Source organism: Chelmon rostratus, chromosome 12 (assembly GCF_017976325.1).
Source record: "Chelmon rostratus isolate fCheRos1 chromosome 12, fCheRos1.pri, whole genome shotgun sequence".
NCBI lineage: Eukaryota > Metazoa > Chordata > Actinopteri > Chaetodontiformes > Chaetodontidae > Chelmon > Chelmon rostratus.
In genome coordinates, this window is record NC_055669.1 from 20,391,411 (window position 1) to 20,409,239 (window position 17,829).

At 41.5% G+C, this 17,829-nt stretch overlaps 1 protein-coding gene across 1 annotated transcript in view; it reads left to right on the forward strand.

Moving 5' to 3' along the window:
* LOC121615550 (receptor-type tyrosine-protein phosphatase mu-like) overlaps window positions 1-17,829 on the forward strand; it is a 151,409-nt gene that overhangs the window by 73,345 nt on the left and 60,235 nt on the right. Inside the window, exons 8-11 of the mRNA XM_041949931.1 lie at window positions 3,774-4,082; window positions 5,958-6,067; window positions 11,627-11,828; window positions 12,484-12,586. Coding sequence (XP_041805865.1) covers window positions 3,774-4,082; window positions 5,958-6,067; window positions 11,627-11,828; window positions 12,484-12,586 — 724 coding nt within the window. The remainder of the gene's footprint in view (window positions 1-3,773; window positions 4,083-5,957; window positions 6,068-11,626; window positions 11,829-12,483; window positions 12,587-17,829) is intronic.

Sequence of the window (17,829 nt, forward strand, 5' to 3'; positions counted from 1 at the left end):
ATGCGGTTATTTGTTGTTTTTGTTTCATGTGTTGGGAAATCGTGTTATCACTTCAGCTGCGGCGGCGTGTACGCGGGGCCCATTCGAATTAACAAGAGGCAATAATGTGCTGATAATTTCTAAAAACATTATTTAAATGTCACACTGTAATGACAAAAAAATCACTAATAGTTCTATGTAAATGTCAAATTCAAATTATTCAATTACATCGGCGAGTGTGGGGCAGGTGATAATTTGTCCACCGCTTGGAATACCAATCTGGCTCTCGCTGGAGCTCATTCTGTGTGCCCTGGCATAAGATAGACCTCAGCAATTTCCTGCTCCAAGGGATGCTTTCATAGCCATTATTATAACTCTATTCCACTAGAAATATCTGCCTTACTGGAGAGATATTAGAGTCATATTTTTAGTGCTTTCACCCCAATGTCGCCCTCAGTGTGTGATAGCTTGTGAGAATTGTAAAAAAAAAATAAAAAAAAATGCTGTGGCTTTCAAGAGATAGCCCTGTTATTCCTTGTTGTGATTTGTGCTTGTGCTTTTGATACTGAGCCTCTTACTGCTCAGTCAATAAAACTAAACTAGCAGTCACAGTAGACGGGGGTAATAGGCTCATCTCATCAGCTGTCATTCATGGGCCTATGGGCCTGTTTGAAAATGGCTGCATAGCCTCCATCTATGCACGGAGGGATTTATAAAGGATATCAGCCCTTCGGCGTGACCCGTTCATTTCAGATTAAGCCGGGGAGGAGGGTACAGGGTGTTTTTCTTTTTCTCTTGCCTCTTTCTTCAAAGTCAACCATGACCAGGCTCTGAAATGGATGAGGCACCTTGTTGTTCATGAAAACAGATGATGTCATTCTGAGTCATGGGGTACAAGTTGTGATTGGGCGTCCGCCACAGATCGCCACATTTTACTGCCTCCCTCAGACAGCTGGCATTTGCACTGCAGGGAGCCAATGGGGCAACAAACAATTAGCCTTTTCTCAACAAAACTCCAGGGGGAGGCTATAGAATACTTCTCAGAGCTGTTAACTAAATGGCCAATGTTTCTTTATGTAGCTTTCCAATCACTGTTGGCGTACAAGCGAAAATATCTGTGTAATGTTCTTACTACATGCCAAGAAGCAGAGTTTAAATGTATATATGAATAGATAATTGATTCCTCTTGTTTCATTTTTCCTTCTTCTTTTTTTGGCATGGGCTTCTTCCCCCCACCATTTATTTTCCACAGGCGATGGCCTTTCTTGTTGGCATCTCTCCATTGGCCAGAATTAGGGTGCAGTGGACATAATCTATGATGTTCCACAAAGATGGAAGTGTGACATTCTCCTTGAACGCTCCAGAAATGAGACTTCCTCCCAGCCGCTCGTGCACGTCTGCTTGAGATTCACACTTTGGTGCATTTGTCACTTTGAGAGCATCTGGTTTAATTTGATTTCTGTGCCTGGCCACCCTGCAATTCTCTGTGCTTTTAGTGTAACCGTTGCCTACTGAGTGCGGCCAACAGATAGTTCCGCAAATAAAGGGGTTTAAACTTCTATTTTCTGGATGGCTTTCCCAACATTGCAACCTATTTGAAGAGGCCTGTTTTCTTCACCAATTCTTCCCAATTCTGTGTTAGACTCTCTCTTTTTTCCCAGTCTTATTACATTTGATTAAAAAGGCAGGACTTTGTGAATTATTACATTTAGCCCCATACTTTAGTTTGCTAGTAGAGTGGCGTCATCTTAGCTATTGTCTGGTATGGTGAATATTTGACTCTATAGCTAATCTATTTGAAGGTAGATGTCTTACATACCAGTCTCCACTAACCATTACCATTTCTTTTACATTTTTTACAAGCGCTGGAGGTCAGATCCTCAATCAAAGATGACAGCACATTCAAAGGAGTACTCCTACACAGCACTGCAGAAAGATTTCACACTTTTATTATAGAATATTAAGCACTTTAACGCAAGGTATAATGCAAACCATTCAGCAAGTCAGAAATGTATATTTTTCCTTCAGCTATTGTTTAAATTCGTATAAAATCTGACATGCTCTGTCAAGGATTTCAGGGGTTTGTTGCACTCTGCAGACACATAGCGACAAATCTTGCTTAAAGAGAAGATAATTGCCATTTTTTTCTTTTGGAAAGATGCTTTTCTCTTTTTCAGACATATTTTTTAAACTGTAGCCCTTTGTGTATGCTTCATGTACTGCATGCTGCACACTGATATCCCTTTCCCCATCTGTCTTCAACAGCTTTTCCTCAGCCTCCTTCGGGTCCTTCTAATGCTATTTCATCTGCTCTATGAAAGCACAGGAGAGATCACATCCGATGTTTCTCCTTGTGAGATCTGAAAGTGTTCCATCCTTCATTCAACTCGGAGGCGCCTTTATTTTCTCTCACTTTGTTTCTTCTTGCATTATCCTTTTCTCACTTGTACACCCTTCTGCCATGTCACATGTCATGACCTAATTTCCTGAAAAAAGCATTCTTGTGGCTTTTCTGTAGCGCTGTTGTTCTCATTGTTAATTATCCCTGTACATTTTTAAAGGATTTTCACTAAAACTTGAGGCCTATGAGGATCAGTCTGACATCATATTTCCACTGGTGTCCACTAAACGTAGGACCAAACACACAGTTTGTATGCTGAGGTGTAAATGTAAGCAGTATCACTTTCAAACAGTGTAAACTGTGTTGTTTGTAGATTCTTGCTTGTTTGTCAGGTCCTTTGTACAGCCTGTAGAAATGAACAGCATGCCGGAGCTCCAGTCCAGCCTCCCCCCATGCACCTCCAGAATGTTAAACATGGCTGCCGTGGCTGCCTCTGAATTGCTGGACTGTGTCTCCTGGGGAACGGGGAAATTGAGCCCTGGCTCTTCCTAATAGGTGGTAAAGTGTTAAGTTCCAGAGAAATGGACTGCGAATTTAACCTGGAATGGAAATTGATCCCATTACCTTGTGCTTGGGCTGCTTTCCTCCTGTAGGTAGGAGAGGCATAGAGGGAGAGAGAGGGGGAAAATAGATGGAGAAAGCAAAGAGAGGGGATGAGGAAAAATGAAGAGAGAGCGGGAAATAGAACCGGGGAGCCACAGGAAAAGAGAGGAAATGGAGAAGGGGAATGGAGGGAGAACAGATAGAAGGAAGGAGAGAGAGAGAGAGAGGAGAAAATGGAGAAAGTAGAAAAGAAAAGGCAGGGAGACACAGTGTATGTGATTAGAGGTGATAGGATGGCAGCGGGGGTTGTGTCCTGCCTGGATTGACAGGCTGGCTGAGTCTGTATCAGTGTGGTGCTAATAGCTGACCGCCACTGGGCGAGATGGAAAAGAGAGAGGAAAAGGCAGAGGACAAGGTAGAAGGAGCAGAGGAACGGCACGCTCTGAAGGGATGATACACCTCCTGCTGAGGGTTTCCACCAACAGACCTGTGGTGTCTTGGTGTGTGCAGCTGCTGTGAGACCGAGTTAGCAACGGTGATGGGATGTGGCAATGCTCAGTATCAGGCCGAGGCTTTGAAATTTTAAAATATTTTCTGGCAATATGAATTCCAAACAGAGGAAATGGTATTTCAATATGAAAAAAAGTATTGACTGTGTCTCAAGTGTTATGAAAAATCTGGTAGTAGATTTTCTTTGACCCAAAGGAACACCGCCTTCTCTGTGCCCTGACAAAGACCTTAGTAATTCCCTTGATTTTATTGAAACTATCTTGCCCTACCTGCTATTTCATATGGCCTAATTGATTATCTTGATGTATGCTCACACTCTTCTCTCTGTCCACCCCCCCAGAGCCCATGCATGGCCCACGAAGGCTAGAAGTGGTGGACATCCAGTCCAAGCAGGTGACAGTGCGCTGGGAGCCTCTCGGTTACAACGTGACCCGCTGCCACAGCTACAACCTGACAGTCCAGTACCGCTCCAGGGTGGCCGGCAAGGAGGAGACCCGGGAGGAGGTGTGCTATGACACCCAGAGTCGCGATCCGCAGCACACCATCCACAACTTGACGCCCTTCACCAATCTCAGTGTCAAGCTGGTGCTTCGCAATCCAGAGGGGGTCATGGAGAGCACAGAGCTGGAGGTTCAGACTGATGAGGATGGTAAGATTGATGCTGGGTCGCTGCCTGTACAGGTCTGGGAAGTGATCCGAGATTAGATCGTTCAGACAAAGATAGCAAGTAAATGAAATAGTGAAACAAGCATCCAGCCCAACATTCAGCAACTAAACTCTAAATACAGTATTTGAAATATTTCATTTTGGAAAAGCATGTAATTTGCTAAAGGAAAACCCTTATTTACATATGATATATAAGCAATTCTGAAATGATTTACACCACGTTGCTCACCATAATGTAGTTATAACCAGATATGAGGAGATTTTTTGCATTAAAATGTTGAAAATATTTGTGAACAACCACAACTCTGCTTGTGAAGCATCCATTACTGGTCCATCAGTGTTTGATAATGTGCTATAACATAGTGGGAATCATAGAAAATAATAGGTCTTTGTGCATTTTTAACTCATTTATAAACAGTTTTAAAACCACCCCAGAAATATTTCTGTTTATGGATAAACGTTAATTAACATTCTTTAACAATGACAATGTCATTATATTTGCACACAACTCCATGATAATCTGTTGTAAACCACGTATCAAGTGTTTATTTCTGCACACAAATGCCAAATAGGGGGAGTTAGAATAGTGTGTAGCCTAGAATTCAACAGGGCAATAACAAGCTCTTGGAATATTAATTAATGATCTGTAATAATGGAGTGTTGCTAATTCCAAGCCATCAAAATCAAAAGAGCAACTAACAAAAAGCCCATAAAAAAGATTCTCACTTTTTTCTTTTATCACAATGGTTGCAAGCAGTTTCCAGAAGTACATTTTTTGTTCCATTTTACTTTATTTCACCTGGCAGTTTAGAGGATAATTGTCTGCTCTCTGCAGCAGACGTGCTTTATTGTTAAAGTTGCGACATTTTGATCTTTAGAATGGGTGGATAATTCTCACCTGATCACAAACAGCTCGCTCTAAGGACAAGTTTGGGATTTTCTAAATACTTTCCGAGCACAGGAGTCAGACAACAAGCCAACAAGCCTCTGTGTTGTATGCTTGTTTCACCTCCTTCAAAGATGAAAGATCCTCTGTGTTGCCTCTGCAGACACAGGAAATGAACTCTATAGAAGTCTCAAGGAACCCCGGCCGCCAGATAACAAACAGGCTCAGCTGACGAAAAGAGAGTCTTGTCATGTCTGGCTCAGATATCTGTGGTTGGAAACTTGAAAGTGGCAACTGTTTCTCCCTCTCTGACTGCTGCGTGTCTGTGGATCCGTGTGTTCAGGGTCTCATGGGAACAAGTGTACAGACAGGGTGTAGCTGTAGTTGCATTCTTGAAGATAAATCTTGGGGAAAAAAAAAGAAAAAAGACATCTCCACATCATTCTGTTTCGCTTACAGAATGAAAGCAATTCACACGAGGGGTTAAAGGACCAGATCTCTCTGGCAGCATCGCAGTACAAGTAAACATTGCGGAAAGATTAAGATTCCTGCTATTCCCATAGGGTTACTAGTCACTGGTTCAGCTTTGTTTCCGACACATTTTTATCTGTGCGAGAAGTGTTCAGTTCTGCTGTAAAACATGCATCACGGTGTGTGTTGTGAGTGACAATGACTTCAAATAATCTCACGAATTCCTATTAAGGTGCGTTTGACTTGGCTCACGGCCATTTGTGTGCCACAGGTCCTTGAAAAGCTCTTTATTGATTGCTTAATGCACATCATAAATAGTAATAGAAAGGATGAACTGCTTTCTTTCAGCTTTTATTGACGGCTTTTTAACTTGAGAAACACACACATAACATGTATCCATGGAAATGCTCCTGTTTACGCTTTTTCTAAACTTATTTCCACCTTGAAAACGACAGCTCTGTCACCAGTTTCAAGAAATGTGTCTGTGATCTATTCCCACAGTGCCAGGGGCTGTTCCTCTGGAGTCCATTCAGGGCAGCGCCTATGAGGAGAAGATCATCCTGAAGTGGAGAGAACCAGCGCAGACCTACGGGATCATCACTCAGTACGAGGTACCGGGATCCTGATCACCCTTTTGAGCAGCCAACACACTTACTTCCAATATTCAGCTGTTTTTTTGCCGCCACCTCTCTGTGGATTGTGTGCAGTTTCTTTAAGTCCTTTTTTTTCCACAGCTGTGATGGGTGGCAACGTGCAGCGCTGCCAGAGAAGATGCTCAGATTGATTTTTTTTATCATGTGAATCACTTTGTTTTCTTGAGCTTAGGATTGGGAATTAGGTGCATCTGCTAGTTTGCTGTCAGTCCACGCAACAAAGAGGTACAGTATTTCATAGAGTGAGATTACCAGTCAAAGCAGACTCTTCTTTAAATAAGGGTGAACTAAGTAACCGTGGAAACCTTTTCTTTCAGATCAACCTGGTGAGGTTAGTTGTCAGGCTTAGGTTCAATTTAGGTTTAATCCCTTGAGGCCTGAATTTATTTAGAATTATATATATAAAAAAAATAATTCTTTGTGTTTTTGCTTTCAAATTGATCCTAAATTTAAGTTTGTTAATTTTTCTGTAGCACATACAATCGATATAAATTTAGGTATGATGCAAATTAGCGCCAACAGGAGTTAATGCTTAAATGCAATAAAAATGCTTTTTTATCATAAATGTGCATCATAAAAGCCATTCAAAATTCATTTAGTTCATCAAAAGAGCCACAAAATCAGCTTACAACCATTACATTGTAACACAATGGATGTAGTTTTCACTTTGACCAGTCCGACGAGAAACCAGTGCTTGCAAAAGGTTCCTAGGTGTGTGTTGAATAAGCAGAAACAGGCATTAGAGAAATGCATGCGCGATTCGGCTGCAATGTGGATTAAAGCGGTATGATGCGAATTCGCGACAATCGCCGTTAAGGGGTTAACAAATCTTTCTATCATACTAATAACATTTTAGTGGACGGGAGCAGGACGGTACAATTAGGTGAAGCCGGTAGAGAATTCCAGGAACAGTAGCGGTAAACGGATGTGACGCAGCTCCCTCACACAAGGAGAAAACATGGGCGAGCTGGACAACGAGAAGCTAATAATTTGTTCTGCTTTTGTCTCTTTTTCAGACAAACATAATCAAGAGATCCTTATCAAAATAACTGCATTAAATAATCATCCACATACATGTTGTCGTGCATGTTTCATTTTGCCGTCCCACCATTTGTGTTTTTCCCACGCCGTCCAGAAGCTGTTGTCCATCTGCCGTCTACCGTCTTGAATGCGGCAGCAAATTAAATTACTCCTTCAAAGTACTTCCTGTACAGTTCTTCTAAAACAAATCATCTTTTATGCAGATAAATTACTTACGTAGGCACCGATTTAAGTTTTTTTTTTTCACATTTCTTCTTGGACATGATAGCTAACCGTTAGCGCTCCTGATGAAGTTAAAAAACTAATTTGTTTACTGGACTCGAGTCCGACCTGACACTCCTGTAAGGGGAGCAAAGTGAGCGGACAGCAGAATTCATCAGGACGGGTTTAATTAGTTATTATGCCAGCTTAGCTCTAAATTATAGTTGTGGAACAGCTTAAACCTGAATCAATTTTTCAGGTTCAGCCAAGCCAAGGTTTTCACAATATGCTCAGCTTTACTTAGCAACCTTTATGAAGCACCCAAGTGCATTGTGTTTCCCCATTGCTCATCGCTGTAACTGCAAACGGCCGCCGTCTCCTGTCCTTCAACACACGTGCGACCTCTAAAGAAAACACATTCTCTGAAACACACCTCGAACAAGTATCACGATTCAGCACCGAGCAAATGTTGACCGAAGGTTCCACACAGCCCCCGCCAGCCTCGTCCAGGAGCTGCATTGAGTCCTGAATAATAGAAACAGTCTGCACACACACGCGATATATGTACACATTGATCTTAACCAGCTTAAGGTGGAAGTAATCCTCCAGCCTTTCCCACAGATTGATTCTCCTCTGTTGATTCTCTCTCTTGTCACCGCTTGCTCACGCTTGATATTTTGACGAGGTTAGCAATCATTGACAGGGCTGTTTCTCATTCGAGGGGAGCAGATTGAATAGTAAAAGCGATGCAATCAGGGTCGTCGTACGGGCTGCCCCATCCGCCGCCGCTGACCGAGGCGAATGAAATATGAAATAGATATTCTCTCAGCGGCACAAAGACATTTCAGTCAAAGCGGGAAAGTCCTAAAGAATCATAGCATGCCCTGTTCATTCAAGTGTGTGTAGTGCAGTGTTGTGTCCCGTGCACTTAGAGGTGCTGGCAGAGAGAAGGAAAACAATGTCCATTAAAACTGTAGCTTTACTGCACACTTAATCACTTTTAGAGCAACATGTTTCAGTTGTTTGTCGTTTTAAAATTTCATGGTACAAGTGAACGCGTTTAGAGAGAATGGTTTGTGTGGCTGCTTTTTCAGCTTCACTCATATTTATGTTGATGCAAATGTGTTCCACTTATAAAATAACCACTGCAGGCTATTATACCTGTATACTGCAGCGATTACTCCTCTCTGTCTGGAAAGCCTTAACAGTATAATAAGGTGGTTTTAATACACGATTTAGAGTCGTTATAGTTTCCCCTACATCATCTACAATCACAGGTCTTATTTTAGAGTAAGAAAGAGCATTAATATTCATCTTAAACAGGGTGACAGATGAGGAAAATCTAGAGAGCCAGCAGCTTGCTCCAGGTGTGTTCCCCTCACGTTGCTACAGTCTGACTCTCTGGTTTAAGAAAGCAACCCTCAATGTATTCTGCCGATATTCCCCAGAAGTTGCTTCTTACAAGCCAGGACCTTGCTTTGATTTGACATTATCAAAGGACTCAAAGTGAAATACGTCTGACAAGACCTGATATCAAAGAGATTTCAGCTCCATTCCTTTTTGACCGAGCTCCGTGAATGCCATTTTATTGGCAACCCTTCAGACAGACAGGAGCCCTCGTCTCTTTAAAAGGAGTAGAGCAGATTTCCAATCATTCTTTGCTCAGCAGCCATATTTAGCAATACAAGTGAATTGTGAAGTATCATTTTGTTTATCATAATGACGCTGTGGTAAATAGAAGTTGTGCACCCCATTACCTTTTAGGGAAATAGCCGCTATTACAAAAAGTACACTTTCAGAGAGCTAAAAGCACTTTTAAGTAATGTTGCTTCCCTTAAAAGGCATTCTGCTATTGTTATAAAACATGCAGCCTTTTCAGATTACTTAAATTTAGATTATTCATGTTTACTGTTGGTCTGCCAAAGAATGTTAAGCAGAGTTTAGGTGGGTTTTCTGTTCCGCACCATTTTATTTTACGACAGGAAGGAATATACAGCATCTCTCACCAACCGTTATTTAGCTTTCCTCATTATTTTATGAATAAAGGTGCCAGAGATTAAACAGGCATTTATATTTTATGAATGCTTCATAAATTTGACATTTACCTCCCTCACACAGAAAAATGTAAACCAGTGCCATTTGAGAAGCTGAATATATCAGATCGAGTAATAGTTACAAGCAATCCCAAATTAATTTGCTCGAATATTCTCTATTATTTTTCCCGTCTGTTCCATTATAATTGTAAAAACCTGTCCATGTGCCCAGTTTTGACAAGTCATTTCAAATTCCTGTCCCTGAAATGTTATGATATAGGATTTGGCATCACAGACTCATTTCATAGACAAAGACTAAATGAGAAGGCCTCGAAGCATTTCAAAACTTGATGGACACAAATTATGCAGCACTCCTAACTCCCTTTGTGTTCCTTAATTGGAATTATAATGGAGGTTTTCCTTTACGAGCAGAGGCATTTTCTTAAAGTGGGACTTTACAGTTATTCAAAATGGATATTAGCAAAAACACTCACCTTAATGCTTCCCTCCAGAGCTCCCTGTGTTTATTAATGGAGAAGGAATACATTAAGTGCATTTCTTCTCTCCTTGAAACCACAAAGCTGCAGCAGCTTTGGCTGAAAAATATTATGTACTGCAGCTTTTACAGCAGAATCTAACCACCGTCATGAGACACCTCTACTCCATAGTCCTTTTGTGCCTCGCTAATGTTGGGAATGCTGCCATAAAGCCTTGTTGACATAAAGTCAAAAGCTCGCACATGAAGTGACAGATTGTTTTATAAACACAAGGCTTTTTAAAGATTGCTCTGTGGCATTTGGCCTCACTGAGACGTACAGAGGAGAAAGAGAAACCAATTTAAAACCTTTGTGTTGGACCACAACACCGATTGCTAAAAAGTTTGGGCTCAAAAACAGAATGCAATCATTTACAAACAAACTGTGTTTACCAGCAACAGTTTTACAAAGTGTTCTTGAGTTCATGTAGTAAATTTCCTTTATCCAATCATGTGTTCACAAAGTGGTGAACCTCGCTCCATCCTCACTGTGAACCACTGATTCTTTCCAGGATGATTCATACCCAATCATGATGCTATCACCTGTTACCAATCAACCTGTTTACCTGTGGAATGATCCAAACAGGTGTTTTTGGAGCGTTCCACATCTTTCCCAGTCTTTTGTTGCTCCTGTCCCAACTTATCATAAATTCATAATACGCAGATATTTACAAAAATCAATGAAGCTGATGAGGTCAAACATTAAATATATTGTCTTTGTGCTGATTTCAGTTGAGTATATCTCAAAAGGGATTTGCAAATTATCACATCCTGTTTTATTTATGTTTTCCACAGAGTCAGGCTTATACATTATACAAGTGTTTCCAGTATTTTATCAGGTAATTCAATATTATATTAAATAAGATGAAAAAAAAATCCTTTATTAATCCTGCAGTGGGTAAATTTGTAGTGTTACAGCAGCAAAGGCAATAGTATAATAATATGAAGCATCAGTAAGAAAAAAATCTTAGAGATGTGATACATAAACAATGAAATAAGTAAAAAGTATTAAGTTGCACATTGTTGCACAAAGGGAATATTGATATCGCTCAATTTAGTATGCACTGATATTGCACATGAGTGAGTTGGTCAGTCTTGCAGGAAGAAAGGACCTACGCTATATCTGTGAATTTGATCATGTGATGTTATTGTCTGATGATTGCACAAGATTGAAAAGTTAAGGACCACCAACATTATTACAGTTCATCCTGCAGGCACGTTGCTGAAATCTTGCTTCTTTTCCATATGATGATTTCTATTGATAAAGGTTAAAGCACTCTTTATAATCTTATCATTCATGTTGTGCAGCCTTAATTGCTCCAGAGCTGTTGTAGTGGTTTTAATTCAGTTGTACAAGTATACCTAATTAGGCTGGCTGTTCAGAAGCATACACATAAAGAAGTACAACATAAATAATGATATGGCCATGTATGTTTCAGTTGCGGTCGTGCTTTGTGGTTTTTTGTGCCACTGAGCAGTTCAGGGGAGGAAAGAGTTGGGGAGAATAGGAAACTCTCTCCACCATGAGTGGGATAGAAAACCTCAACACGGCGAGTGCAGTAGAAGCTTGAGCTCGCCTCGCCACTTGGATGCCTTCAACATGAAGTGTTTTCATTCAGCAAATACAAATCCTCCTCAGCTGAAGGGAGCTGAGTGCAGACTCGTACCAGAAGCCACTATCAGAATATTCATTTTCTTCCTTCCTAGATCTCCTACAAGGCGGTGAGCTCTTTTGACCCTGAGCTGGACCTCTCCAACCAGAGTGGGAAGGTAGTGAAGCTGGGCAACGAGACCACCCACATGTTCACAGGCCTCTACCCAGGCTCCACGTACTCCTTCACCCTGCGCGCTAGCACAGCCAAGGGCTACGGCCCCCCTATCATCACCCAGTTCACCACCAAGATTTCAGGTCAGCTGGGTCAGCAGCACGGCCAGTTAGTGCGTGGATGATGTCGAATGAGTAATGTACCACTCACCGCCGCTGGAGGTCTTTGTGTCCGAATGTGTGAATGGAAAATCGAACTCAACCAAAGTTAGATAGCACTGGATTTACTTCTCTGATATTCTTTTGTCTCAAAGGATGTGTCCTAGCTATCTGCTTTCACTACACATTAACTGAAACAATAAAAATCCACACATTTTATTCACCATACTGTATATATATATCAGCTCAGAAACCTTAAATCCTTTATGACTGCACCAGCTATGTGATTTGGTAAATTCTTTTCAATGTTATTGAGCCGAATTGCCTGATTAGCCAAAGACAAATCATACTTTTATTTTCCATAAACGATGGCTAGTCCCACTTGATTTCAATGATGACCATGAAGCTTGCTGACAGTTTCTCTTACTGTCTTCAGCTTCTTGCACTGCTTTGCTCCTCTGTTATTGTCACACATAATGATTAAATTATGCTGCTAGAAAGGCAAAAGTGAGAAAACTGGCTGTGCTTTTTTTCTCTTTGCCGCCGAGCTGAGTGACTCAATACACAATATGACTTGATGTTGACCAGAACTGAACTTTGCAGTGTCGTAAAACCCGTTTCTGTTTGGTTTTCTCCTCAGCTCCATCCATGCCGGCGTATGACCAGGAGACCTCTCTGAACCAGACGGACAGCACGGTCACTGTACTGCTTAAACCTGCCCAAAGCAGAGGGGCACCTGTGAGGTAGGCTTTCACAACGAGGACTCGCACACAGCACAGAGTAAAGACAACAAAACAGCGTAAAACACCAGGAACGGCCATCAGCAATAAAAGATTATCAAAGAGCTTGTGTTCATCAATACCCCTCTGTGAGGGAATGCTACCAGGGAATTCAGTACCTTACTATACGCATCTAATTTTCTGAGCTTTATTTGTTTGTGGATTTTGATCGTGTGAAAAAGATGCACAGCCTTTGAAGATGAGAACACAAAACCCGGTGCAGCCAAGGCTAGCTTCAGGATCTCCTTCCTTTACATGTCTTTTATGTACCGAGTGCCCACCACGAGCCACCGCGGGCTTCCGGGGGAAGGGAGGAATTCTGCCTGCTTTGTGCTGCATTTATTAGTCATCTATGAGAGAAGCGGTGTGGCTCTTCAGATAAAATCCTATATTAATGGACAAAAGCTTTCGTTTCATCCAAGGCCACCGTGGGCTTCTAGCTGCGTGCTTGATCATCTTTTTGTTATTAGTTGATGAGCTCTACCACTAAGCTAATGCAGCAATGCCTGTTTTAACTAAAAGCCCTCACTGAAAGTCTTTTCTTCACATCTCTTCCTTCAGTAAAACTTATTTCCATCAAGTGTTATTACACCTGAGTTGTTTGTATGGTGTGTTAGTGTTAAAGCAAATTATGTTATTAGGAATAAGGTGAGGGGTGAAGGTAATTGCTTGGCAGTTTAAGCTATTCTATATTTTATTTTTCTTTTACTTTTGTGACCCTTACATTGTGTGACTGTTGAATTGTGTGACCATGGTGTCTTAAAGGAATAATTTTGATCAGAATTAACCTGTTCAAACACCAAAGTCACACATTAAAGCAAACAAACTAACCATTCAAGGCAGCAGCAGACCAGAAACCCCCATTTTCTGTGTGGTAAAATTACTATTTTTGTCAAAGGAGTCTGGTGGCTTTGAACAGAGCCATATAGCAGCACTTTCTGATCAATTAAAAATGATCTATCAGGTCTATCTGTAGGGATTTTAATGTTGTCAGATACTTGGGATAATAATATGAGCCTGTCAGTAGCAGAAAAGTGCTTTTAAAAGCACTTTTGGGGGGCGGCTGTGACTCGGGAGGTAAAGTAGTCGTCATCTTATCAGAAGGTCGTGGTTCAATCTCTGACCCCTGCAGACTACATGTCGAAGTATCCTTGAGTAAGATACTCGCCACCAGCGTCCAAATGTGTGTGTGAATGGATGAATCCTGGCTCATGTTGTTGAGCGCTTTAAGTGGTCGTTAAGACTTGAGAAATGCTGTATAAATACAGTCCATTTAGCATTTTAGTGGACATACTTTGACGGGCACAGCTGCCCCCAAGGATTACATTCCAGCCGTCGTAGCCCATTTCATGACTGTCGGCTGATGCGATCGACTGGGCCGATTCCAAAACTTTTTGTAATTATTGCTCATTTAGATGCCAAAATATGTAAAAACTAGGGTGCAGGTTACAAAATACCAGAATGACCCTTTAATGCCAGTTTATGTCCTTGGCCTCCAACAGTTTGTGCTTATTCCCACCAGGACCCTGAGAGACTGGACTCACCTCTTCTTATGAGGAGTGATACACACTTATGCCCGCTGTAAAACTCAATTTTACACTATCAACTCATCTGAGTCCTCTAAAGATTACAGCCCTGAGATCTTTAGTCAGGCTTGTCAGCTCATGTTTACCTTATGGGCAGCTGCCCAGATTAATGCCAAAGCGCCAAATGGAGAGGCCTGAGCAAGAAAGACAGAGTGATCGGTTTTTAATCTTCTCGCAGGTACAATTCAGTAGGCCTTACTCAGGGTGCCATTCTTTCAGTGGGCTAATTACAAACAGCTAATTATAATTAACAGAGTGTCGTGAATCGGAGCCTCCATTAATTAGCATTCTGGACTCCTCTTTTGTTTACTGTTGGAGGGCATGCTCACTTCACGACCAGATGAAAGAGATTTGTCTTTGGAGATATAAACTTTAGTTTAGCTTCATTCTGTTTGTCTGAGCTGAGGCATACATGTGCACTAATGCTTTATAGCCTAAATATGGTCATTCTGCTTTATATGGGGACACACTCAGTGTTTATTTTTAAATAAAAAGAAAATAATGTGCTGTGATACAGAGGTTTAGTTGTGGGGATCGTATATGTCTAATGAGACTCTCGGGATCACCCATTAAAAAAATTCATCACAATTCATCAGTGGACTTCGGTACATGGCACAACTACACCTCAAAACTAATTGATGCATGCTTTGATCACAGCAGAGCTTCTCCACGTCTAAACTTTGGGGGTTTTCAGGTGCACATTTCTTTTCCCACCTCCTCGCTTTTCCTAAATCTCGCAGGACATAAAGGCCAGCGTGCTGTCTTCATGTGTGCACTCAGTGTCTCAAGAAATCTGAATTGCAAAAGAAAGTATGTGGCAAAGGGCAACAAACGGGAGAGATTATGATGCAGGCCCAAGACGAGATACTGGCAGGCTTTTGAAGCCGTTTTCCACCTCCACCTTGAGTGGCACGCAATGCTTTGAAAATCTAAGGTGACTGTAAAGTAGCTTCCATTCAGAGGAGTTAGGTTAGGAGGTCTGCTGGGATCTGCTGTCTGGCCAATAATGATAAATTTAGCTCAAAAAATAACAACATCTCTAATCTCTTTTGGGTTAGAGGGTTGAGATGCACGACTAAGTGACATTCTGAGCTGAGGCGCCGTAATGTGCTGGAAAGAGTCCCTGAAATCAAAAACTTGGAAACATAGCTGTCCCAGTCAGTCTATTGAAGAGTTAGCATTTTGTCAACTAAGGACTTACATTTCACACCGAAGTTTGATTTAATTCTGTGCAACCGCTCATGTTGCACGAGTAGCCATCGCTTTTCTAGAGCAGCGGTAGCTCATTTTGAAATTGAACACTTTATGAAATCAGTTTTAAAGCCCCCTATGAAATAGGGATTTGACAGGGGAGAACACTGATCCGCAGCACTACAGAGCCGAGCAGCATGAAGCTTGATTTGATAACGCAATCTTGCGCACTGATTGGGTTTGGGAGGTAATAGAGCTCCAGACATTTGAGTTTCAAACAGCAGATGTTTTGCTGTAACACAGGAAGAGGGGGGAGCGAACTGGAAGATCACACGATAGCTTTGGTTCATGAAAAAATCAAGATGAAACAGATGACAAATGTCCATTTCACTTCAGCATCCTGCAGTCACGCTGAAGTCAGATCATATTTCAGATAGATCGGGGCAGACATTGTCACTGCTGAGGGAAGCAGTCAATTTTCCATATTTGTGTAATTGCTAATCGGTATAACATTTCCAACTTGGATTTGGCTTCTAATCTCTGGGGACGACACGCGTAGCCGGGAACAGTTTTTACCAGAGGGGACACTGTTCCTTTAAGAGGATTAGTGAACTGTCTATCAGTCATGTCGTGTTTAACTAATGTTTGCAATGGCCCCTCGTCAGGGCCAGAATACGCCTCCTCACTCCGTAGCATCAAAATAAATGTTTACATGCTTCTGTAAAAATAAATGATTCGGGATGCTTTCCTTATCATTCATACCACTAAATCAGCCCTTCTCTCTTTTCCTGCCTTAACCTTTGCCTTGAGCAAGCTCACACACACACATACATAACAGGAGATGCTGGAAAATACAGCAGTCTCCGGCATTGTAAATAGCATATTGAGGAAACGGAGTTCCACTGTAGTTTATACCCTGTAGCATCAGATTATCTGTGCTCAACCATGGCCTCAAATCAGTTAAATGATTTTCTCCAGTCCTAAAATAAGCACTAACTTTCTTTGATCACGGCATAGCGAGCGCTAATAGCTGCGCCTAAACGTAACACAACTCAGTGCTTTTTACGATTTAATGGCAAATGTAATCTATGGCACCTCCTAATTTGTTTGCTTTATAGCTTTATGGACGCCAGGGAAATATAAAGAATAAAAAGACATGGAGGAAGGATGCTGGGTCAGGAGAAGTGTGTTAGTTACAACCGCTCTTAAATCAGACATATAGACATGTAGAGCCAACCGATTGGCATTAGAGAGCGAGAGTGAGGCAGTGATTGAAATGCTCCCCATACACCTTCCCTCATCTGCTCAAACAGCCTGGAGTTCTCCCCCTATCAGCCCACATGAAAAATAAATCTGAGTTTCAGGTCACAATCCAGTCGATTCCGAGTCAATCCGCCATAATTGGTCGGCGTCACACGGCGGCAGAGCTGAAATCTATCGGGCAGCGAGGCTGGAGGAGGCCTAATTGGTGTCAGCTCAGGTTGCACCGCTGCTGCAGGAATACAGGTCTGCCCTGCCGGCCCCTCTGGCAGACCACTTTAAACAGCGTACACCATTCTTCTCGTACAGCTTCTCCCTTCATTCCTCTCCTTGTCTTTCCGTCGTCTGCTCAGGGACAGAAGTTGAGGATTTCAGCAGTTTTGAAATTAAGTACAATTACGCACCTTTCACAGAATCATGTGGTTTGGGCAGTGGCTTTCCTCTCCTGAGGTTTCCTTTTAATCTGGACTCTGTGTGTGAATGTTTAGTTAGGTGTTGCCACGACAACTAACTTGTTCATCACTTACATATAGAAACATGATAGATTGGGTCATGAGCATTGCTAATATAACAGGACATATTTTATTTTTAATTCCTTTATTTATTTATTTGTTGATTTTATTCTTCTGTGTTAAGCGCCTTGTGCTCCTTTTGGTTGTTGGAAGGCGCTATAGAAATAAAGTTTGATTAATTTGTTTGATTGATATTTATTGAAACATACAGTCACAGTGGTAGCAAGAAGAAGTAAATTTACTCAAGTACTGTTCTTGAGCAGGGACTCATTTTATGCTATACTATTTAATACCTAATACTACAACCCCAATCTGGATGTTGTGTAAATCATAAATAAAGCAGAATTTGATAATTTCTTAACCCTTTTTGACATATACTCAATCAAAAAACAGTACAAAGACAATATATTTAATGTTTGACCTCGTCAGCTGCATTGATTTTTGTAAATATCTGCTTATTCTGAATTTGATGCAGCAACATGTTTCAAAAAAGTTGGGACAGGAGCAACAAAAGACTGGGAAAGATGTGGAACGCTCCAAAAACACCTGTTTGGATCACTCCACAGGTAAACAGGTTGATTGGTAACAGGTGATAGTATCATGATTGGGTATGAAAGGAGCATCCTGGAAAGGCTCAGCTGTTCACAAGCGGGGATAA